The following is a 19,798-nucleotide window of genomic DNA, read 5'->3' on the forward strand; positions in this document are numbered from 1 at the left end:
AGGTTGCAGGTGGTTTAGACACCCATAAAATCCTCTGAAGAGTTGTTACCCCCTCTTCTCTCCACTTGCCTTTGCATTTGCCCAAGCAGGAGCTCCACACCTGTGGCAGAGGCTGTGTCACTGCTGGGGATGGCTCAGGAGGGTGCTGGGAATGCCCCAGGAGCTGCAGAGGAGGCTGGAGAAGACTAAAGCCAAACTCAAGGTCCACTGCTGGGGCAGGGAGGGAAGCTCAGTCCTCCAGAGCCTTGTGGGGCCTTTCCAGGCCTTCAAACACCCAACATGCACTGATAAGGTCTATGAAGAACAGCTAGCAGAGGCATCTACTAATGCTTCTGGAGAGAGGAATAAATAGCTAAGGGAAAGGAGGAGCAACTGTGTGCCTCAGACAAGCCTGAAAAGGGAGCTCAGGGTTGGCACATAAGGTTTTGTGTGCCAGGAGATGCTGGTTGGAAAAAGTCATTAGCTCAGTTCTCCCTTAATTACAGTCGTGTGCCTTTAACCGGTGCCCGGGAGCTGGTGTGAGCCTGGTGGCCCCAAGGGTCTGTGCCCTGGGACATGGACAGGGAGGGCAGGAGAACCTGGGGGTGATGCAAAGCCCACAGAAGAGGACTCTGGCTGCTGTGTGTCAGGCATTTTCTCCCTGCAGAGCCCTGCCAGGGCTAGTGACAGTGGCACTAGAACCCAGTGGGGCCATGCCCAGCTGTCTGTGCCACCATCTGCCCTGTGCAAGGCCAGCAGACCCCATGTCCTGCAGACCATTTCTTGTAAACCAGCACTTTCCGCACATTAAATCTGTTTCCTTCTCCTTTCTCCTTTCAGAGAAGTCGTGCAGACATGAGTTAATCTTCAGAGAAACCTATTTCCACCTTTCTTCCCCTCTGAGAAGGCCTGGATTGCTTCATCCCCCAAGCCACAGCCACATCCCCTCCTGGGCTCCCATTCAGCATCATCCTATGTTGGCTCCCACCAGGACCTCACCTCTTCCTCACACACAGCTGCCTTCCCAGGGAGCAGATCCCCATGGAAGGGGCTGATGTCCAGCAGTGCCCCATGGTGCTGCCACTGGGATCTGTGCCACCTGCCCCTCCTCCCTGGCATCCTCCCTGACGCTCCAGGGGCTGTGCTAGGACCTGTCCCATCTCCCTGCAGGAGATGTCTGGGCACTGATGGCCACACGCCTCCATCCCCCAGCTCTCATTTCAATCCCAGTGCTGGTGTGGGAGACAGAGGCAAACAGGGGCTCAGACATGTTCAGACCCAGACTCTCCTCACACACCCCACTGCCCCTGCCTCCTTTCTCTCCCTTCCGTGAAGTCTGCTGAACCCACCAAAAGCACCTCTGACATCTGCTCTGGAGTCCCTTCTGCATCAGTCCAGTGTGGCTTCTTCTGCCTGATTCCCATGCCATGCCATGCCATGCCATGCCATGCCATGCCATGCCATGCCATGCCATGCCATGCCATGCCATGCCATGCCATGCCATCCCATCCCATCCCATGCCATCCCATCCCATCCCATCCCATCCCATCCCATCCCATCCCATCCCATCCCATCCCATCCCATCCCATCCCATCCCATCCCATCCCAGTCCATCCCAGTCCATCCCATTGTGCTTTCCTGCCTAACCCAGCGCTGTGTGTGGCCAAGGTGGCTGGGGAGGTCAGTTTGGCTGGGACTCCATCACTGGCCTTTGACACTGGGCAGGCCAATTAAACCCCCTGAGGTGTGTCCCTGCCCAGGGACTGTGGCTTGACTCTCCTGTTAGAAACAGATGAGCACTGGACTGGATGTACTGTCTGTATGGGAAGATGGCTTTACTCTGCTTTCAGTTCCTAGAAGCTCCCTTGCTGCGTCATGGCTCTTCCATAGAATGCAGAACTGCTCCTCAAACCTTTCTACCCACTGCTGGATGTGTCCCAAAAATAAACGAGAGAAAGTCCCTTGACCCTTCTTAGTACACGTCTGAATTTTCGGAAATGCAGCCTGAGTGGGGGGCAGGCAGAGGATAAAAGCCGGCTGGAGCCAGAGCCAGAGCCAGAGCCAGAGCCACGGGGCAGGCACGAGGAAGGGCCACCACACAGCCACCACCCAGCCACCATGCTCCCTGCAAGGACTGTCCTGCTGCTCACCCTGCTCCTCACCTTCTCCCTGCACCACGCCACAGGTAAGGAACCTCAGGGGCCGCTGCTGCAGGTGAGGGATCCGAGCCCCCCGGGGACATCCCACTGGGGAGGTGAGGCAGGAAACGGCCAGGGAGCAGGAATGGTGCTGCTGACAGGAGTGGGAATGGTGCTGCTGACAGGAGTGGGAATGGTGCTGCTGAGAGGAGTGGGAATGGTGCTGCTGGCAGGAGAGGGAATGGTGCTGCTGACAGGAGCAGGAATGGTGCTGCTGACAGGAGTGGGAATGGTGCTGCTGGCAGGAGAGGGAATGGTGCTGCTGGCAGGAGAGGGAATGGTGCTGCTGACAGGAGCAGCACCTCCCTGGTCAGGGCAGGGTGGCACATCCCGGGATGCAGGGATGGATGGAGAAGGTGCTGGGTGGTCTCAGCAAAGCCAGACCTGAGGAGAGGCTGCAGGAGCTTGGAGGAAGCTCTGGCAGTTGTTCCCCAAGTCTCAGCTGGATGAGCAAGAGGTTGGATGGAGGGAGAACATGCAGCTGTTTGCAGCCTTCCAAAACACCCTGCAAGTCGTGCTCCTGTCTTGGAAAGCCCCAAAGCCTGATCCCCAGACTGAGCACCCCAGACTGAGCACCCCAGACTGAGCACCCCAGCCTTACCGTGTGCTCTGGGGGCTGCAGCAATTCGGGCTGTGAGGGGCCAGGTCCCAGGCTGTCCCCTGCCCCACCTCTGTCCTGTGTGAAGGGTGACAAACCCCTGTCGTAGGATGCTATGGGAGCTGCTGAGATGCCCCACAGCCTCTGTGCTGTGTTCCAGACCCATGGTCTGGTGATGCAATGCACAACATCCCCCGTTCCCTCCACAGCCCACTTTGCACCGGTGGAATGCTGCTTTAAGTACGCACAGAAACGCATCCGGCACCCTCAGAGCTTCTACGAGACATCCAAAGACTGCCCCAAACGTGCAGTTGTGTGAGTATCCCAGGGTTTGTTTCCCTTCCCAGATCTGAGATCCCAGATTTTGCTCCCCCATCCCATCCTGCCCCACAGACAGCTCAGTCCCAGCCGGGAGCGGGGCTGTGGTAGGAAGGCAGCTCTAGGGGGTGGGAAAAAAGGGGGAAAATGGTTTTAGTGCTTTCTGCTCATGGTCTGGGAAGGCTCAGACACTCACCCACCATCAGCCCAAGGAGGGCACAGGCTGCTGGAGATGGCTCCAAGCCTCGATCCTGGACGGGGCTGCAAAAAGGGAGGGGAGAAATAGTACCCAGGAAGGGAATGGCTCATGGTTCCTGTTCTCACTCTTTTTTCCTCACTTTCTCATTGCAGAATTGTGTCTGCCAATGGTGATCACATCTGTGCTGACCCCGAGAAGGACTGGGTGAATAAAACCATAAAACGGCTTCAAAAGCAAAAATTAAACCCATCCACCATCTGATTTGCCCATCCAGTCTTCCTGTCTCTCGAGGGAGCCAAAGTGCTGGGAGCTGCTCTCCAGCAGCTGCTGTGGCCGTGGGCACCGTCCCTGCAGGCGGAGCCCCCCTGAACCCCGGCAGGATCAGGTGCCACCGAGCCATGGACCTGCCAGCAGCTCCTGCTGCCACTGCCCCGCCAAGATGTGCTTGTGAAACAAATATTTATAATAAAGACTCATTGCCACAAGTTGCTGTTTGAATTTCTCCTGATTCTCCAAACCAAGCAGCAGATCCTAACAAACCCAGGGCTTGCCACAAGCAAAAAAATGCCTCTGCCACAGGCTTGCAGTTCTCCAGGAGCAAACTGTGCCTGGTCACAGTGTGCTTCACTGGGAATGTGACAGTGGAGCCAGGCCTTGACCCATGGGTGCAGGAGCCCTTGGTGAGGTTACCCTCACCCCAGGCAAAGCTGTACATCCTCAGGGCATGCTTGCAGCCCCATGGGCTTTGCAGGTGCTCCAGAATTAAGGGGAGGGTTCTGGGAAAAGATACTGAACTACCAAACCCTTAGTACCTTGACAGCTTCCAAATGTGCTGGTGGTCACTGCAAAGTGTCTGAGGGAGATAAGGAACAATGTCCCCAGTGCCAGGAGGATGAGGACACAACCCCTTCAGCTGGACAGAGGTGTCCTGGCTGCCTGTCCCTCCGCAGGGCCAGGGAAGGGTGGGAGCAGCGTGGGATCCCAGGTAATAAAACCAGGCTGCTGGCCCAGCTTCTCATGGCAGAGGTGCAAACGTACAAGGGAAACCTGAAAAAGGCAAAAGCAAAGAATGGGGCAAATGATCCTCAGCCTAAAGCTTCCTCAGTGCTTTATGCTCATGGCTAGAAAACACTTCAGGGCTGTATTCTCTAGGATACTGAATGGCACAGGATAAACATCCCTAATTACAGAATCAGATGCTGGGGGACAAACACCTCAAGGACTGTGCATCCCCTGCCAGAGGGGACACAGCCATCCCTGATGAGCAGAGACTGACAAAGCACACAGCTCCACACTGGCTCTTGCACATGGATGTGTATTTTAATAAAAATAATTCTGTCAATATACAGCAGAATGTCGATTTCTTTACCATATTTCCAGTATATTTTCATAGGCTTTTTCTCCGTTAAAATCCACCCCCCCCAGCCCCTTTTTTGAAGTTTTCATGCGAAGCATCAGATAACTTAATTCACAAATACTAAGCGTAGACTGAACCAATGTGCACAGTTTGTGTAATGTCCACGTAGCCAATGTTGTACCAAAGAGGTGAAACTCCCTTCCAAAGGCCAGGAGAAGCCTGGAGTGGCACAGGGAGCTGTGCCCAGCGGTGGCTGCTCCTCCAGGGCTGCCAGGAAACCTGCAGAGACCTCGCACCCCATGCTCCAGCTGAGCATTTCATACCTGAGTTTTGAGCAACCAGCAGGAGAGGAGAGTTCACTGCGTGCTGGGCAGGTCCTGGGCTTGCACTGCTGTGTGTGAGAGCTTCAGGGGCTGCAGCCTCCTCCTGCCTCCCCTGCTGCACAGGTGGGACCGAGACACGATCCCAGTCCAATGCCGGTGCAGTCCTTGGTCTGGAAGTCACCATAATTGTGGTTTTTGAATTTTCTTTAAAATCTTGATTATCCCCAGAGCTGCTGCTGCTTCTCCTTTCTCCAAGTCTAAGCCTGTGAGAAGCCCAGCATATAAAAATCCCTCTGTGCTCCCTTCTGGAGGAAGGATGTGGCTGAAGTCCTCCCGAGCAAAAACATCCAGGCACATGCCTGGACCCAAGTGGAGTGACCAGAGAAAAGTTGTCTGCCTGGCCATGGGACTTTGAGCAAGGAGCAGAGGTTTGCATGGCCTCCAGGAATGTTTCTGTCATGATGTGAGTGCAAATTCCACACAGGACACGTGGGTTTTCTGCGAGCAGGAGAGAGTTAAGTTTCCCTGCTGGAAATAAAAGAGCTGGCAGGACGTGTGTGTGCTCCTCAAGCCTGGATGATGCCCTGGCTTGCTGGGCACTGCTCCAGCTCAAGCTGCAGGCTCTGAGCTCTGGTTTGGGATGTGGGGAGAGGGACAGACATACCAGATTCACTCATCCATCACCTGCCACCTCTTGTTGCAGGGAAGGGTGGTGGAGAGCAGCTCATGCTGTCTGTAGATGTCTCCAGGCTCAGCTCCTCCCTTTTCCTCCCAAATCTGCTGTAGCTCCCCTCACACAGCCCCAGCACTTCCTCCAGCTCTTTGCCCATGCACAGCAGATGGGACAAGGCTCACAGCCAGCTCTGGATCTGACCAAGAACTGCTGGATTGCAGTTCCCTCCATCACTCATCCCTCTGGGGCAGAAGGGTCCCAGCAGCACCCAGCATGTCCCCTGGCACGTCCCCACGCAGAAACAGCTTCCCCTGGCAAGTCCTTCTGCAGAAACACCTTGGTACAGCTGGAGACCCAGCACTTGCTCTCTGCCCCACCACTGAGGCTGCTCTCACACTGGCAGGGCTGGAAGGAAGTTGCTCCTTCTGCAAAGGGGACTCCTGGGAGGACCAGGACCCCTTGTTCCTTCTCCCAGGCTGTGCCCAGCTCCATGGGCCTCACTGCACCCAGGACTGGAGCGTGAGGGACCTCTCTGTCCACCTGCTGCCACAGGACAGTCCAAGTCTGCACTGCTTCTGAAGGGGAGAACTCCCTGATCCCATGTGATGCACCACACGGCTTTGTGGCACTGCACACTGCTCTACAGCCTGGCTGCCACAGGTCACCTTCTCCATCAGCCCAGGACAGCAGAACTCTGCAGGGTGTGTCTGAGCAACACGTGCTGCATGTGAACACAGACAGGCACCAAAGCACAGCTGCAATCCAGCCTGGCTTGCTTTGCTGGAGGAGGAGATGGTTCATCATCCCTGATACCCAAGATGGAAAATGACACATTCAATCCCTAGAACTAGCTCCAGCAGCTCTGGTTGCTCCAGTTTTTCAAGGCAGCCTCAAGAACAAAGCTATTTAAAGAATGGTAAAGATGTCTTAATAAAATGTGAAAAACAAGAACATAGCTTGAGGACAGACTGAGATGTCACTGTGAAAAAAGAGAAGGAAGGACATAGGAAGATCCTAGGCGTAGGTAACTGTGAGGAATGATACTCCCAGAGGGGCCCATTCTCCATACCAGCCACAGCTGCATCTCCTGCTGTCCACATCCAGTGGGCAGCAGCACAGTGAGGACCACCAGGATGCTGGAAATAGACATAGGCTCTACCCATCCTTCACCACACACCCCAAGGCACCAAGCTCCAGCTTTGGTTCACAGGGGCTGAGGGAGAGCATCCACCTCCCCTGAAGGGCTGGATGCTGTGCATTGTCCAGGGCCTCACTGGGAGTGCCTCCCTGTCCTGCTGGCCACACACAAGGGCTCACTCCTGACAGACTCCAGAAGAACAGCACAAGTGCTGCAGCCAGCCCAGCTGCAGGCTGACAGGTGGCAAAAAGGGACTGTCACATGTGGAAGTCCTTTAGGCCAGCAGGGAAGAACAAGCCAGGAAGGGCAGCTGCAGGTGTCACATCTATGCCTGGCACAGACATGAGCCACAGAGCTGCCCTGGACTTGGAGCAACTCCACAGCACCCAGCACTGCAGATACCACCGTGCTCATGCAGTTGGGGGAATACTGGGATTGTAGGAGGCAGGGAAGCAAGAAAGGATTGCTGGTAGCAGTAAGAAGTTTTCCAAAAAGCAGCTGGCTCTGGGAGCACACTGCAGGATGCACAGAAAATAGACTGCTGCCCTCCTTGTTCACAGCAGAGCTTGACTGAGAGCTCTCCCAACCCTCCAAGTCGTGAAATAGCTTTGGTTAAATACTTGCTAGGGTAGGCTCATGGAGTAGCAAGAGTAATAATCTGGAACAAGATGGTTCCAAGAGGAACAGGAAGAACAAGAGGAGCAAGATTTGGCTCCCCTGGTACAGGAGAGATATCCACAAACTGGAATGCACCCAGCAGAGTCACTATGATGGTCAGAAGCTGGAGTACCAGTGTATGAGGTGAATACTCCTCCAAGAAACACTTATCCCAACTACTCCAGTGCATCTCACTCCAAAGTTCTCCCCATGTATTCTTGATGCTCTCACTCTCAGCTTATGGGGGCAGCACAAACCCTCATCCACAGGAAGAGAAGCCTGGTGATGTAATTCAGCTCCATTAAACTCTCTCCACAGAACCCCTGAAGGACACTTTAGCCAAGGCTCCAGCTCTGGAGTTCCCAAAATACTTCTCTCAAAAGGCCACTTAACAGGCAGGGCATTGGACTCAAACCCAAAGCCCAGGATGTGCAGAAATCAGGTTCCACCAGGTCTGTGAAGTGTTTTCCTTCTGCAAGGCCTTTGCTGCAGTGCTTAGTGCCAGGAAGGTGGGTGGGGTGTCCAGAGCACAGAGCTGGAGCGTGTTTGCTGCTCTCTAGATCACAGCTCTTTGATGGTGCCTTTGGACTGATCAGGGGACAGCTGAGATTCTCCGAGTGTGCAGCCACAGCAGAGCTGGAAAAGGTTCAGCTGTCCCAGCAGTGGCATTTCCCAGGTCCTGGGAAGGACAAGCAGCTGGAGAGCCTCTCTGGGGCAGAGGAATGCTGCTTGTGCAGGGTCTAGCTGAGCTCTGGAAAACCTCCCAGCATCTGAAGCCAGCCCAGAGAGCAACCTGTGAGCCAGCCACACACGCTGGAGTCCTGTACAGTGCCCTCAGCACTGCAGCACAGGGCTGTCGCTGAGTCCTGGTCCCCTCACCAGAAATGGGAAACCAGCAGTTTCTCCTACAGGCTCCACAGCAAAACATGGCTGTACTGAAGGACTCTTGGGAGCAGTGACCAGGTTGTTTGAGGCACTTGGAAGAAAAGAACCCAAATCGTTTTTATAAAATAACTTTTGAATTGCCATGTAGCCTCTGGTTAGGTGTACAGCCACATTCAGTGTTACAGACCCCATTTCACTTTAGCTCTGTTTTTAAAAACTACTGCAATAATCCAAGTTTAAGCTAACGTGAACCATCAAAGAGCAGCCAGGGAGATTCAAAGGCAAGAGGCTTTGAAATACAACCTGAGAAAACCACATCAGAAATTCCATCTAGGAATCAGGGGTAGGTTGGGACCTACATCCCACCACAAACACGCTTATCTTTGCCATACTGAGTCACAGCCACATTAGTCAGAACCTGAGCAGAAGAAGCACAAACCACTGGTGAAACCACCAGAACACTTGAAGTAAATTAAAAAAACCCGAATAAAATTCATCACATTTCTTGGCACCAAAATAACCAGATATATAGGAACATCTCTTGGTTGGTTTTTTTTTGTGGTAGTGAAACCAAAATAAAAAAGAGGCCCTAGGACAGTCAGGAAAGCTTTGCTGAGAGACCAAATAGGGCATTAATATGACACACGATGAAGAGACTTGGCTTAAAGAAACCACAGAGAAGGAACCAAAAAAACCTCAGAAAGATAAAGATGGTGCTGCTGTGAAGATGAGAGAGAAGTCTGACTGCAGCCAGACTGCTGCAAGTGATGACCAACATAAGAGGAAGCTGCCAAATGAGGAAAGCAAAGCAAGGTCCTGGAATAGTTCAGCTCAGTAGCCAGAATCAGCCCAGCAGTGTGCTGTCAGCCTGAGTAAGGAATGGAAAGCCTGCAGGAGAATCCCAGCAGGCAGAGCTCACATGCTGCCTTGGCACGTCAGGGACCCGAGGCTTTGGGAAGGAAACCTTTCCACTGAGTTATCTCTGCACTTGCAGCAAGGCAAGGACGGCAGGCTGGGCTAAGATCCTTCAGCAGAGGTGGCAACCAAGGGATGAGATTTCAGGCACATGAGCTGTTCCCCAGAGCTGCAAGAGAAGCCCCAGCCTGGCAAGGTGAATTCTGCTTGGTGCAGCTCTCTGCCTCCCTGGAAGAAAGGCTGTGGTAGAGCTCCCTCTGGTTGCTGCAGCTGTACCAGTGATCTGATAAAAATATCTTCTGCAGCTCTAAACCTCCTGTTTTCTTAGACCACTGCCACTACACACTGCACACCTTCACCAAAAGGCAGGGATAATGTTCCCAGCCACCTCCAACAGCATCTGCACATTCACACCACAGCCTGTCCTAGCACCTTCCTCCCTGCTCTGCCTTGATTTCAGACCTCATGTGCCAGCTGCAAATTCATCCTGCAAACCCAGAAAATCCTTAAAGCTTTGGGCTGCTGCTACTTTTCCTCTTAGAGGCACACAAACTCTCTTGGTGCTTGAAGCCCTGGCACAGGCTAACCTCCCTTTCAAGGACAAACCTCAACAAAACCTGTTCATCTTTCAGTGACCTTCAAAAGAAAAAATTAGTGAACAGCAGTAAAATTCATGTTTGGTTTGAGCTCCCTTGGGTCCTCCCCAGAGCTACTGACCTAAAATGAATGTGGTGCAGAAGCTGCCAGGCTGAACCTGCCATCTCCTAATGGTACAGCAGAGGATGCAAAGCACACGGTGCTGCCAGGCAGCCTGGCCAGCTGACAGAACACGCTCAGAAACACTCAGAGCTGGGCTGAATGCTTAGCAGCACTCAAGTCCCCGGGCCTGGCACACAGCATGGACACATCAGTCCATTCTACTCAGAGGTTACTCACCCACAGATCCTTGCTGGTGTCTTTTGGGACTGGAACTTGGATAATTATCTTAATAATCCCTAAAGAAACACTGCTGCTCCTTTCTGAATGGCTCAGGCCCCACAGAGCTGGTACTGACCCCAACCTGAAACCTGACCTCAGCTTGTCCCACCTGCAAGGACAAGCACAGCTCAGCCCAGGTTACTCCAGATACTTCCAAAATTTAGAAGTAGTCATTTAGATCATTTTTACAGGGATGAGAGAGGGCAGGAAATGCTGTTATTACTGAGTTAGTGGCGGAGCCCTCCTCTATGGAGAAAAATGGGGGATTTGTTATTTAATTAAAAACTGTCAGCCCAGCAGGGCATCACCCATGGATGTTTTTGGCCAACTCACATGACCTGATTCTACCATACAGTGGCAGATGACTTCATATTCATCAGTCCTGTCCCTCCAGGTGTTCAGAGAGCTGGATTTAACTCTTTCTCAGGGCTGTGAGATGCTTCTACAGCACAATCACCAATGCAGGCAATATCAATCTTCTACTCTTCCCACTCACAAAGCCAAGCCTGAGAGCCTTGGGCTCTAAAGAGAGGCACCATGAAGGACCAGGCTCCTCCAATTTCCATCATCAGTGTGTGACAGGACCTACTTCACCCGGCCTCCTGAGGGGCTGTATGGCATGTGTGTGGCTGGGACCGAGTCTGTGGGCAATAAATACATCAATGACTTTGTGGAGGTGGAAGAGACCTTTTTAATAAACATGATTCAAATAAAATAAAAAAAAAAAATCCCTCTGAACTGCCACTGTGAGACAAGTTCGGATTACTAGCACGGATGATGCTGTATGTGCACGATGGAGGGAGAAGGTAAGAAAAGAACAAGCTGTCACCAACTTGATGAGCTTCCTCAGTAAATCAGCATAAACCAGCTCAGCAAAACTCTCCAGATAAAATATTGGTGGAACCATGAGAAACAACTCAAATCAAAACAAAAGAAAAAAATCCCTACATCAGAAGGTGCTACATTAGAATAACCAGCGAAATACTGAGTGCCGCTGGAGCCGCAGCGATGGCAGGGAGATGGGCCAGATCTGCCAGACTTCCCGGGGTCAGGAACAGCCACACAGTGAGGGACTCACTCAATCCTTGCACAGGCAGTGTGTGTGTGCTACAGGGGACTTGTGGCAGGGAGGTCAGGCTATCGGACGAGGTGGTGGTGCAGAGTGGCAGCAGCAGAGGGTGAAGGGCAGCACTCCACGCCGGCAGCTCCGTCCCGCTCGCTGTCAGTGCAAATAATCGTCTACTCTGGCGAAGGAGCAGGAGCCCAGGCCCACACGAGCCATCAGCCGCAAACACTCCGAGGCCTGGCCCAGGGCCAGCATCAGCGGGGGCTGCTTTGGCAGGTTCTGAGATTCTGTGGGGGCAAAGAAAGAGCTGCTCAGAAGAGGTGTTCGGCTGGTGCTGGCTCACCTGCACTCAGGCCTCTCTCCCTGTCCCAACTGGGCACCAAGCCCAGATCCCTGGCAGAAGGTGCTGGCTCTGGAAGGAAGCTGCTTCCAAATAGTGCCAGCTCCGTGCTGCTGCTGGTGCTGCACACGCCCCAGCACCCATGAGACATTCCACAGCTCAGCAGGGCCTTTGAGAGAGTGCTGCTGTGGTGGCCAGAGCAACAAAAAGGCAATGAAGCTACTGTTGATGCTGTTTGCCAGAAAACCCTTAAAACATGAGATACCAAAGCATGGAGGAATAAGGAAAGGCAGGAGAATCTAGTCCCAGCTGGGAGGCAACCTCTCACTTTCTCCCACTTGTGCAAGGCTGCACAGCAGCCCAGGCCCTGGACGAACTCACCCCCTCATCACCATGCCTTTACAGTGGCAAGTTTTACGAGGGAGCCCTCAGCTGAGCTAGACAAGGTGTCTGGTAACCTGTGTGATGAAGCATGTCCAGACACTTCTCCCTGGTGACAGCCCTCAGCAACTTGTCCATGCTCCTCAAGCAAACAGCTGCTGACTGTCAGGGGAAGGGACTCTCCTTCCCAAAACAAGCAATTTCTACTCCTCTGCTCAGTCAGAACATGAGCCCTCGTGGGCATGTCCATCAGGTTGCTCCTTTCTCTAGAAGATAATCTCTAAATCTCCTTCTGGAACATTCAGTGTGAGAGGCACAGACCCCATAGGAAACCTGCCTGGGCACAGGGAGCCAGACTGTGCAGAGGATGCAACTGCATTCCCTCCTAGAAAAGAGAATGATACCAGGGCTGAACTCTGCTAATCCAGACAGCTGGAAAAGAGCCCTGGTAAAGTCCACAAAATGGTTCAGGTGGGTTCAGAGCATGAAGGGAGAGGGGCGGGAAATGCATCACAGAGATCTCTGTTTCTTCAGTAAGAAGGGGAGGAAAATCCTGAGCTGCATCCTTGGGAGCAGCATTGAGGAACATGCAAGGAAGGGAATCAAAAGGGGAGTGTATCAGGGGATCCGTTCTCTGCAGGCTTCCCTCCTACTCCCCTTCCTGCATTTCTGCCCTGACAGTCCCCAGCAACAGAAAGAAAGGCCAAAGTTAAACACAAGTATTTCTGACAGGCTTGCCTGCCACAGGACAGCACTTGAGAGCTGGTATGTCTGGGGAAATACTCCCACAGGAACCAGATCTTACCCAAAATAGCACTATTGAGAGCAGCACACACAGGTTCCCTCTGGATGGGGTCCAGCTGTTGTCCGACAGGGCAGTTCCAAGGGTCTGAGTAAGCTAACAAGCTAAAGGCGTCCTGTGAGGGAACAGAAAGGTACAGTGAGATCAGGCAGGGCTGCAAACACACAGAAAACCACCAAGACCAGCTGGGGCACCTCCTGCAATCACCACGGTGACAGGTGCCTACCTCCTGAAAAGAAATGGCCTTTTCCTTCTTGGCAGCAAGGGCCACAGTGGGCCATCAAGACAGGAGGTTAAAGAGGGTGCCCCCTCCACCTGGCAGGGGAGCCAGCATGGGAGGGCAGGTGGAGTGTTTCCTGTCTCCTGAGAGAAGAGCATGCAGTTGCTCCAGGAAGCCAGGCAGGAGCTGTATTTCTTCTCTCTTGTGCTGAGAATTGGGTGTAGATGCTCTACATTCATGTTTTGATCTCTGATCCTCACACAGGTCCCTTCTTGCTCAGCAGATGCAGAAGTGGAGGCTACTCAGGTGTCTGCAAGGGAACCCCAACCCCAGAGAACTGCTGCAATGCAGCACAAGGTCCAGGCTTACCTGAAGCATCTTTTTGTGCATGGTGTTCTTCCCATACTCTCTGCAGAGCTGCTCGCTCAGGATCTGCAGCTCCCGTCCAAACTGGATCATTCTCTCTGTGGCAGCGTGGTTCCCTCCACAGAGCTGCCTCTGGGGGCAGCTGTCTTCTAAGGAGAAGCAGTAGAGAAGGAACAATCATCTTGCATTCCCCACCAATGCCCACTGTGTGTCAGGATACCCACAAACTCCCTTCTGGAGCAGGTAGCTGCTTCCTGCCCTAAGTTTATTCCTGTGGAAGCTTTCTGTGATCCCTGCCCTACAACAGCCAGCAGTGGGTTTGTTATAGTGCCTGGTAGACACAGGAAGATTTGAGCTCTGTTTAATACCTGAGAGCTACCTAGAAATCAAGTCTCCTGATAAAATCCTGGGAGCTTGCAACTCCAATCTGTTACCCTTTCATGTGTGTAACACAGGATATATAAGCCAGAAACTCCTGGTCTAACAAATCCTGGACTCAAAGAAAACTTTCAGTCAGAGAGGCCAACACCACCAGCTTCCCAGTATTAGTGGCCACAAGAGCCATTATAAGTGGATGAATCCGTTTCAGGAGCAGTGTAGCTTTTTCATCTGCTCCCTCCTGGCTAAAGCACCCACAAACAAGACAGCCATGGCTGACAGCTGTGCTGAGGCCACTCTGCAGCTGGGCATCACCAGCCTGGCACAGCCCAGCTCAGCTCCCCAGCTGGCACTTCTGCCAGGACTGCTCTGAGCTCAACTTCATGACCAGCACAGAACAAACCTTTGACACCTATTGCTTTCCCTGCTCCAAAATATCACCAGCACTGCTGTGAGTCTATGAAAAGCCAGACCTCGTTTTAGCTCCAGGACAGATTAATTTTCCCCATGAAGCAGGCACTTCATTCACTGAGTAGGGAAAGCAGCCCAAAGTACAACGCTTTTTCCCCACAGCCCAATCACAGCTTTAACTTTTGACACCAGCTCCTATCTCCCTTTACCCCTCCTGCCTCTGAGGACCTACCCATGCTGGACTCATCAGTCTGCAGGATCTCCTCATGTTTGTAGGTGCCATTCATTATCCTGGTGGATGAATTCTCCAGGACTCCGTTGGGGTAATGCTCAGCCTCCATTTCCATCTCACTGTCACTGAGGTGAAAGGAGGGAAGAAAGGTCAGATGTCTAAAGGAAAAAGGGAAGAAATGAAGAGCTTATGTGCCAAACAGTGCCCAGCAATGGCCAGCACACCAGAAAAGGTGCCAGCTGGACTACAGGGAGCCAGATGGTCCAAGTCAGTGCAGCAAAAATTGTTGCAGGCTTCTGAAGACAATTTATGAAACAGTTTTATGCTCCCTAAGTGCCTGTCATAATTCCAGGTGCAGAATGTTATGCATTGGTGAGCTTTGGGATAGTAAACAGCAGCCAGGTAACAGATAACACACTCAGACATTGCACAGGAGGGAAATCTTGGCTATGACACATCCCCAGTCCTTGCAAACAGTGCACCACTGAACACTTAAATACACAAGACAGCAGGCTGACTGAGATTGCTGATTAACCACTGATTAACTGAAATTACAGTATCATCTTACTGGAACATGGGCTCTGCATTAAAAAACAAAACGAAAAAAAGAATGACAAATCCAGCATCATTAAATGATTCTGGTAAATTGAGTCTGAACAAGTGTTTTTCACTCAGTTACATGCTAGGTGGCTCTCCAGAGGTCATAATGGAGCCTACAAACTGCCCTGCAAGCCATGCTCAGCACAGCACTTGATGAATGAGTGCCAGCTGCAATTAGCAAGATTCTTTTAATCACAATGACACCCTCTGCTCCACTGAGACCTCAGACAGCAGTGTGGGGAGTGAGCCCAAAGGAAGCTCAGTTTTCACCACACTCACTCTGCTCCACACTCCAGAAAAGGCCGCAGTGACTGCACTGAACTGCTGCATCACCCGGGGCTTTTGCAGAAGGGAGGCTCAGTCTGACCTGCTGCCACAGCATGAAACAAATTACTGCTGCCTCAGAGGCTCCCCTGCAAGGAACAGGACAACAGGCAGCCCAAGGAAATCACACAAGAGGGCAATGCACCAAGCCATTGTGGCCTGAGCTGCTGCCTCACACAGTGCAGGGTAGGAAAGCTGCTCAGCAGGAACAAGGGCCTGAGGCAGCACAAACAACACCAGGCTGACTGGGAAAGCTTCTGGGCAAACTACCACACTGGGATCCAAAGGCATCAGTGTAAGGGGACAGCTTGGCGCCAGAAACAAGAGCATCATAATATTCCTTATGAGATGAACCTCCAAACATGAGCCACAGCAGGGGAGCTAGAACAGGTTTGTGTCTGCTGGGCATAGCAGTGACCTTGTAGATAACAATATTGTTCAAAAGGGCAGGACAGATGCTCTTCTGGCTTCTTAGAAAGCAGACTGAGACTTTTCTCACCATCCCACCCTCCTCTCAGGTGTCTCCAGAGGAAAAACAATACCTGGTTTCTTGATTACTCGTACTACTGTGCTGCTGAGATTTGGTAGAATCTGTAGAATTGGACTCAGAGTAGTTCACAGATGAAGGGGAAGAGGAGGAGGAAGATGAAGATGATGAACTCAGTGTTGGGTATTTACTGTGACTCTGTTTGCTTTTTGTGGACATGACTCCATTGCTACAGGTTGGACTATCTGCTCCTGAAAGCCAAGAAAAAAGAAATATGAGACCAGGCTGACAATGCCACTCTGTTGTGAAGCCAACAGTTTAGCAGGACAGCAGGCCCCAAAGGAAGAAAGCAAAATAAAGACTGCAGATCTTAAATTATGGTTTATAATTTTTAATTCAATGGGGTTTAGACAAGACACAAATGAATATGAAAGGAACCCCACTGCTCACCAGCAACATCTGAGCTTCATGAAGTTCTAAAAATGGGCTGTAAATTAGAGATTGGCAGAAACAGTTCACTGAAAGTACAGAAATTATTGTTGAAAGCAGAACTGCCCAGGCTTTCCACAACCTATCTAGAGTTAGGGATGTATGTGATTCACACAACACTCAGCAAATAATAGCAACCCTCTTAAAGAGCACAAGCTAACCTTCCTTGTTCAGGAGAACAGAACCACTGAACTCTCACTGAGAGTCAGGCTTGAAATTTCACCTGCTCCTCAACAAAGTGCTTATTGAGCTGCAGAACACACTGACACAAGACACAAATTCATTACCACAAGTTTTATATGGATTCAGAATTGGCAGGGGTTAAAATATTTTAGAAAAACCTCACTATGGGCTTGTCTTCTTCATATATTCTTCCCTAGGCAACGAATATTGATCACAGGACCTCGGCTAAATGATGTGACCTGGAATGGCTATTCTCCAGAAGTGATGGTGATATATCCAAATTGATCAGCTGATCCCACAATTATGTTTATAGCAGGGAATGTATTTCTTTTTTCTATCACAGCCAACACAAAGATTCAAATGGGGTGTTTTGTGTGTTTTTAAGACAGAGTAGCCTGTTCACAACAGTTCTGCTTCGTCTCTAAAATGTGCTCTGATGAAATTATCACTCTTTTGAAAGAACAAGGTCTGACAGAGAACTGTGTAAGGTGATGTCCATGTGTAGACAAATACATATATATATAAATGCTGCCTTGCACTGCAGTGCAGATGTAGACATGGATATTACCAGGAGCTTTTATGGACTGATAGAATCATTCTGACTATCTAGTCAAAGAAACACACCCAGGGCTTCTCACAACATAGCAGAGGAAAACAAAGATATTGGTTTGGAAAGGTGAGTGACAGCTTGGAACTATTCAAGTAATTGTCTATTTTTTCCTTAAATATTTGCCTGTCCACAGTTTGTCACATGCAGCAGTGGGAATCCAACCCAAAACAGACTCAGATGGCTGTGAGCAGCTCACAGCTCAGTGAAGCAGCTCAGCCTCTTTCCAAGGGCTCTGCAGGTCATTTCTCCTGGTTCACTCAATCTCCAAAGCTACAGTCAGCTAATTACCTAGGCAATATATCTCAGGTGTCCTCATTTATCTTGTTCTTTCCACTTCAAAACCTAAAGTTTAATTTCCCAAACTCCACAGAGTTGATGCTCCAGAGCTGGGTTTTACTGGAACAGAACTGCTACCTTCTCATGTGTTTAGAGCTTACAAGGTAAAGTCCATGGGGTAGGAAGAAGCTTTTGTGCAGTGCATCCCCCTGACCTTTTGCTTCATTGGCAAAGCAGTTTCTGCTCAGTTCTTTCTGGAAAGCAATTATTTTGCAGACTCCAAGGTACAGAAAACAGGCTTTGCTTTCCAGACCTCCTCTCAGCACTCCATCAGTGAAACACTGAGTCACAGGTGGTTGCAGTAGAAGACTGCCTTCAAAAGCTTCTTTATTCTGAAATAAACCTACTCTGCAGACAACTGTGGAAAATAACTAATGCAAAACCAATTCTGTGACAGTGGAGAGACACCCATGGTAAAAGAACATCCCCTCAGCTGGGAAGGAAAGGAACGTTTCAGAGAAAAATACATGGAAAGAGCAGGTAATGTTAGACACCACCACATCCACCTTTGACATCTGCTCTCCTCATCTGGAGACAGGGGACACACTTACCAGTACTGTGAAGGTGTGAGTTGCTTGATCCATGTCTAGGACTTAAGCTGGGGGAGCCGGGGTAGCTGTCCTGGGAGCGGGGGCTGCGGGCGCTGAAACACCGCACTTCGCTGTCCGTGCCGTTCACCATCTCCACGAACTGCCGGCACCTGCGCTCATGGGAGGCAAGAGGGACAGAGGCTGCTGACAGCCGGGGTGCTCTGCCCTCAGCCTGCCTCAGGGCCCGCCTGGGGAACTCCCAGAAACTTTCAAAAAGACATTTCAGGCTCCCGGGCCTTTGTATTGTGAGTGCTCTGATGATGCTACAGAGGAAGGTGTCGCCGCAGCCCCCAGCTGGGTAATAATTAGCACTGACTCCATGATTGCAGAAGGCTGATCAATTACTTCATTATATCCTCCTATACAATATTATACTATACTTATTAAGAAACTCAGTAACCCTTACAGCCAGTCTGATACAGCTTTGACCTAATTGGTCAATCCATCCAAACACCACCCAGTGTCCAATTAAGAAATCACCCTTTGGTAAATAAATCTCCATGACACATTCCACATGTGCACAACAGCAGGTGCAGCAAGTGGAGATAAGAATTGTTTCTAATTCTTTTCTCTGATCTTCTCACAGCCTTCCCCAGGAAAGTCCGTGCCTGCTCTCTGTGGCCAGAGAGCTGCTGCCACAGAAGGAGTTTGGAAAGTTTATTTTTGATGCTAATGGATTTTGAGATATTCCCAAAAAAGCAAGTTTAATTCTGCCATGCTAAGAAAAAACTGTTTCTTTGCAGCTTTCACCTCCAGCTCTTCTGCAGGTAATCCAAAATTCAATCATGGAGAGTTTTTTTTCAGGGTGAAGGTACTAAATCTGTCAAATATCATCATTCCTTTACTATTCCATCAACCCAAAAATACTGGTGGTCAATGGAAAATAGAAAGGAAGAGTAAAAAATGCAATATCCACAGTAACAGAGAGGACATTTAGCTTTACTGGGGATTGTCCTCATATGTCTCAGAAGTCTGGGGAGAACCACTCTGTACAGCTGGGAGAACTGGGACACTTCTTTCTTTAATCTCTACCCCAGACAGCCTTTTCCATACATCTGCCTTTCTAGGAACCTTCACAGTGACAAACACTGCTCCAGCACTGCAAGATCTCCACAAGACCAGTAAAGAAACTCTGCTGAAGGAATTTCTGGCAGTCAGCAGAACTAAAATTCACCCACCTATGACTGACCTCATGAGGCAAAGCTACATTGGGTCTAAGTAGCAACAAAAGGGCGCTACAAGCACCGTGCAAAAGACTCCCAAAGGCAGCGCAAACAGTTTGAATTCAGAGCAAGGTGTGCGGCCAGACTGGATATTTGGACAGGATCTTCTTCCCTCCTTCATTTACACATTTCAGCATTAAGGAGCATAAAGCTTTTCATACTTACTTTAACATGAAGAGCAGGTTGGGGTTATGTTCTAGGAGGCCAGGATAGAGCTGCTGGGTGGCTTCTATAGCCTCTCCCACTCTGCCTGCTAATACTAGCTTCTGTATTCCTGAAAGCAAAAGGAGATCTAGTGACACACAGGAACAGCCAACAGGAACAGCCAAAAGAGCTGTCTCATCCATTCCATCCAGGTTCCCACTACCACCTTGCACAAGGGCTTGGGAGAACCGGAGACCATATTTGGTTTATTATGGATTATGGGGAGGAAAACTCTGTGAAAATGTGAAAGGATCTTTTAGTAGCAAAAAACCATCCAGAGTAGAAGGATCTGAAGGATGAAGCAGGTGGGTTGGGGTGCTCTGAGACTTTAGTCCTTT

General features: G+C 50.7%; 2 protein-coding genes across 5 annotated transcripts in view; one reads left to right on the top strand and one right to left on the bottom strand.

Annotated features, from left to right (window-relative positions):
* The first annotated feature begins 1,986 nt into the window (after positions 1–1,986).
* Positions 1,987–3,777, top strand: LOC105758643 (monocyte chemotactic protein 1B). The gene is made up of 3 exons (XM_012569572.5): positions 1,987–2,164; positions 2,985–3,090; positions 3,445–3,777. The coding sequence occupies exons 1-3, from the start codon at positions 2,098–2,100 to the stop codon at positions 3,551–3,553; spliced, it is 282 nt and encodes a 93-aa protein (XP_012425026.5). The 5' UTR covers positions 1,987–2,097; the 3' UTR covers positions 3,554–3,777.
* Positions 3,778–4,591: 814 nt separating this feature from the next.
* Positions 4,592–19,798, bottom strand: part of RANBP10 (RAN binding protein 10) — a 67,477-nt gene continuing 52,270 nt past the window's right edge. For 3 of the 4 annotated variants that reach the window (XM_002195753.6, XM_030282319.4, XM_032750466.3), the window contains 7 exons: positions 19,422–19,530; positions 17,995–18,143; positions 15,881–16,076; positions 14,415–14,539; positions 13,397–13,542; positions 12,811–12,922; positions 4,592–11,571 (listed from right to left, as the gene is read on the bottom strand). In XM_002195753.6, coding sequence (XP_002195789.2) covers positions 11,441–11,571; positions 12,811–12,922; positions 13,397–13,542; positions 14,415–14,539; positions 15,881–16,076; positions 17,995–18,143; positions 19,422–19,530 — 968 coding nt within the window. In that variant the 3' untranslated portion in view covers positions 4,592–11,440. The remainder of the gene's footprint in view (positions 11,572–12,810; positions 12,923–13,396; positions 13,543–14,414; positions 14,540–15,880; positions 16,077–17,994; positions 18,144–19,421; positions 19,531–19,798) is intronic. The other variant, XM_030282316.4, reaches the window with a different exon arrangement.

This window comes from Taeniopygia guttata, chromosome 11 (genome assembly GCF_048771995.1).
Source record: "Taeniopygia guttata chromosome 11, bTaeGut7.mat, whole genome shotgun sequence".
NCBI classification, from domain to species: Eukaryota; Metazoa; Chordata; class Aves; order Passeriformes; family Estrildidae; genus Taeniopygia; species Taeniopygia guttata.

What these genes read in the sequence shown, in the direction of transcription:
- LOC105758643 (XM_012569572.5), top strand. Translation starts at nt 2,098, where the DNA reads ATGCTCCCTGCAAGGACTGTCCTGCTGCTCACCCTGCTCCTCACCTTC. An exon ending in CTCCCTGCACCACGCCACAG is followed by an intron (nt 2,165 to 2,984) that starts GTAAGGAACCTC and finishes TTCCCTCCACAG; the next exon opens with CCCACTTTGCACCGGTGGAA. An exon ending in TGCCCCAAACGTGCAGTTGT is followed by an intron (nt 3,091 to 3,444) that starts GTGAGTATCCCA and finishes TTCTCATTGCAG; the next exon opens with AATTGTGTCTGCCAATGGTG.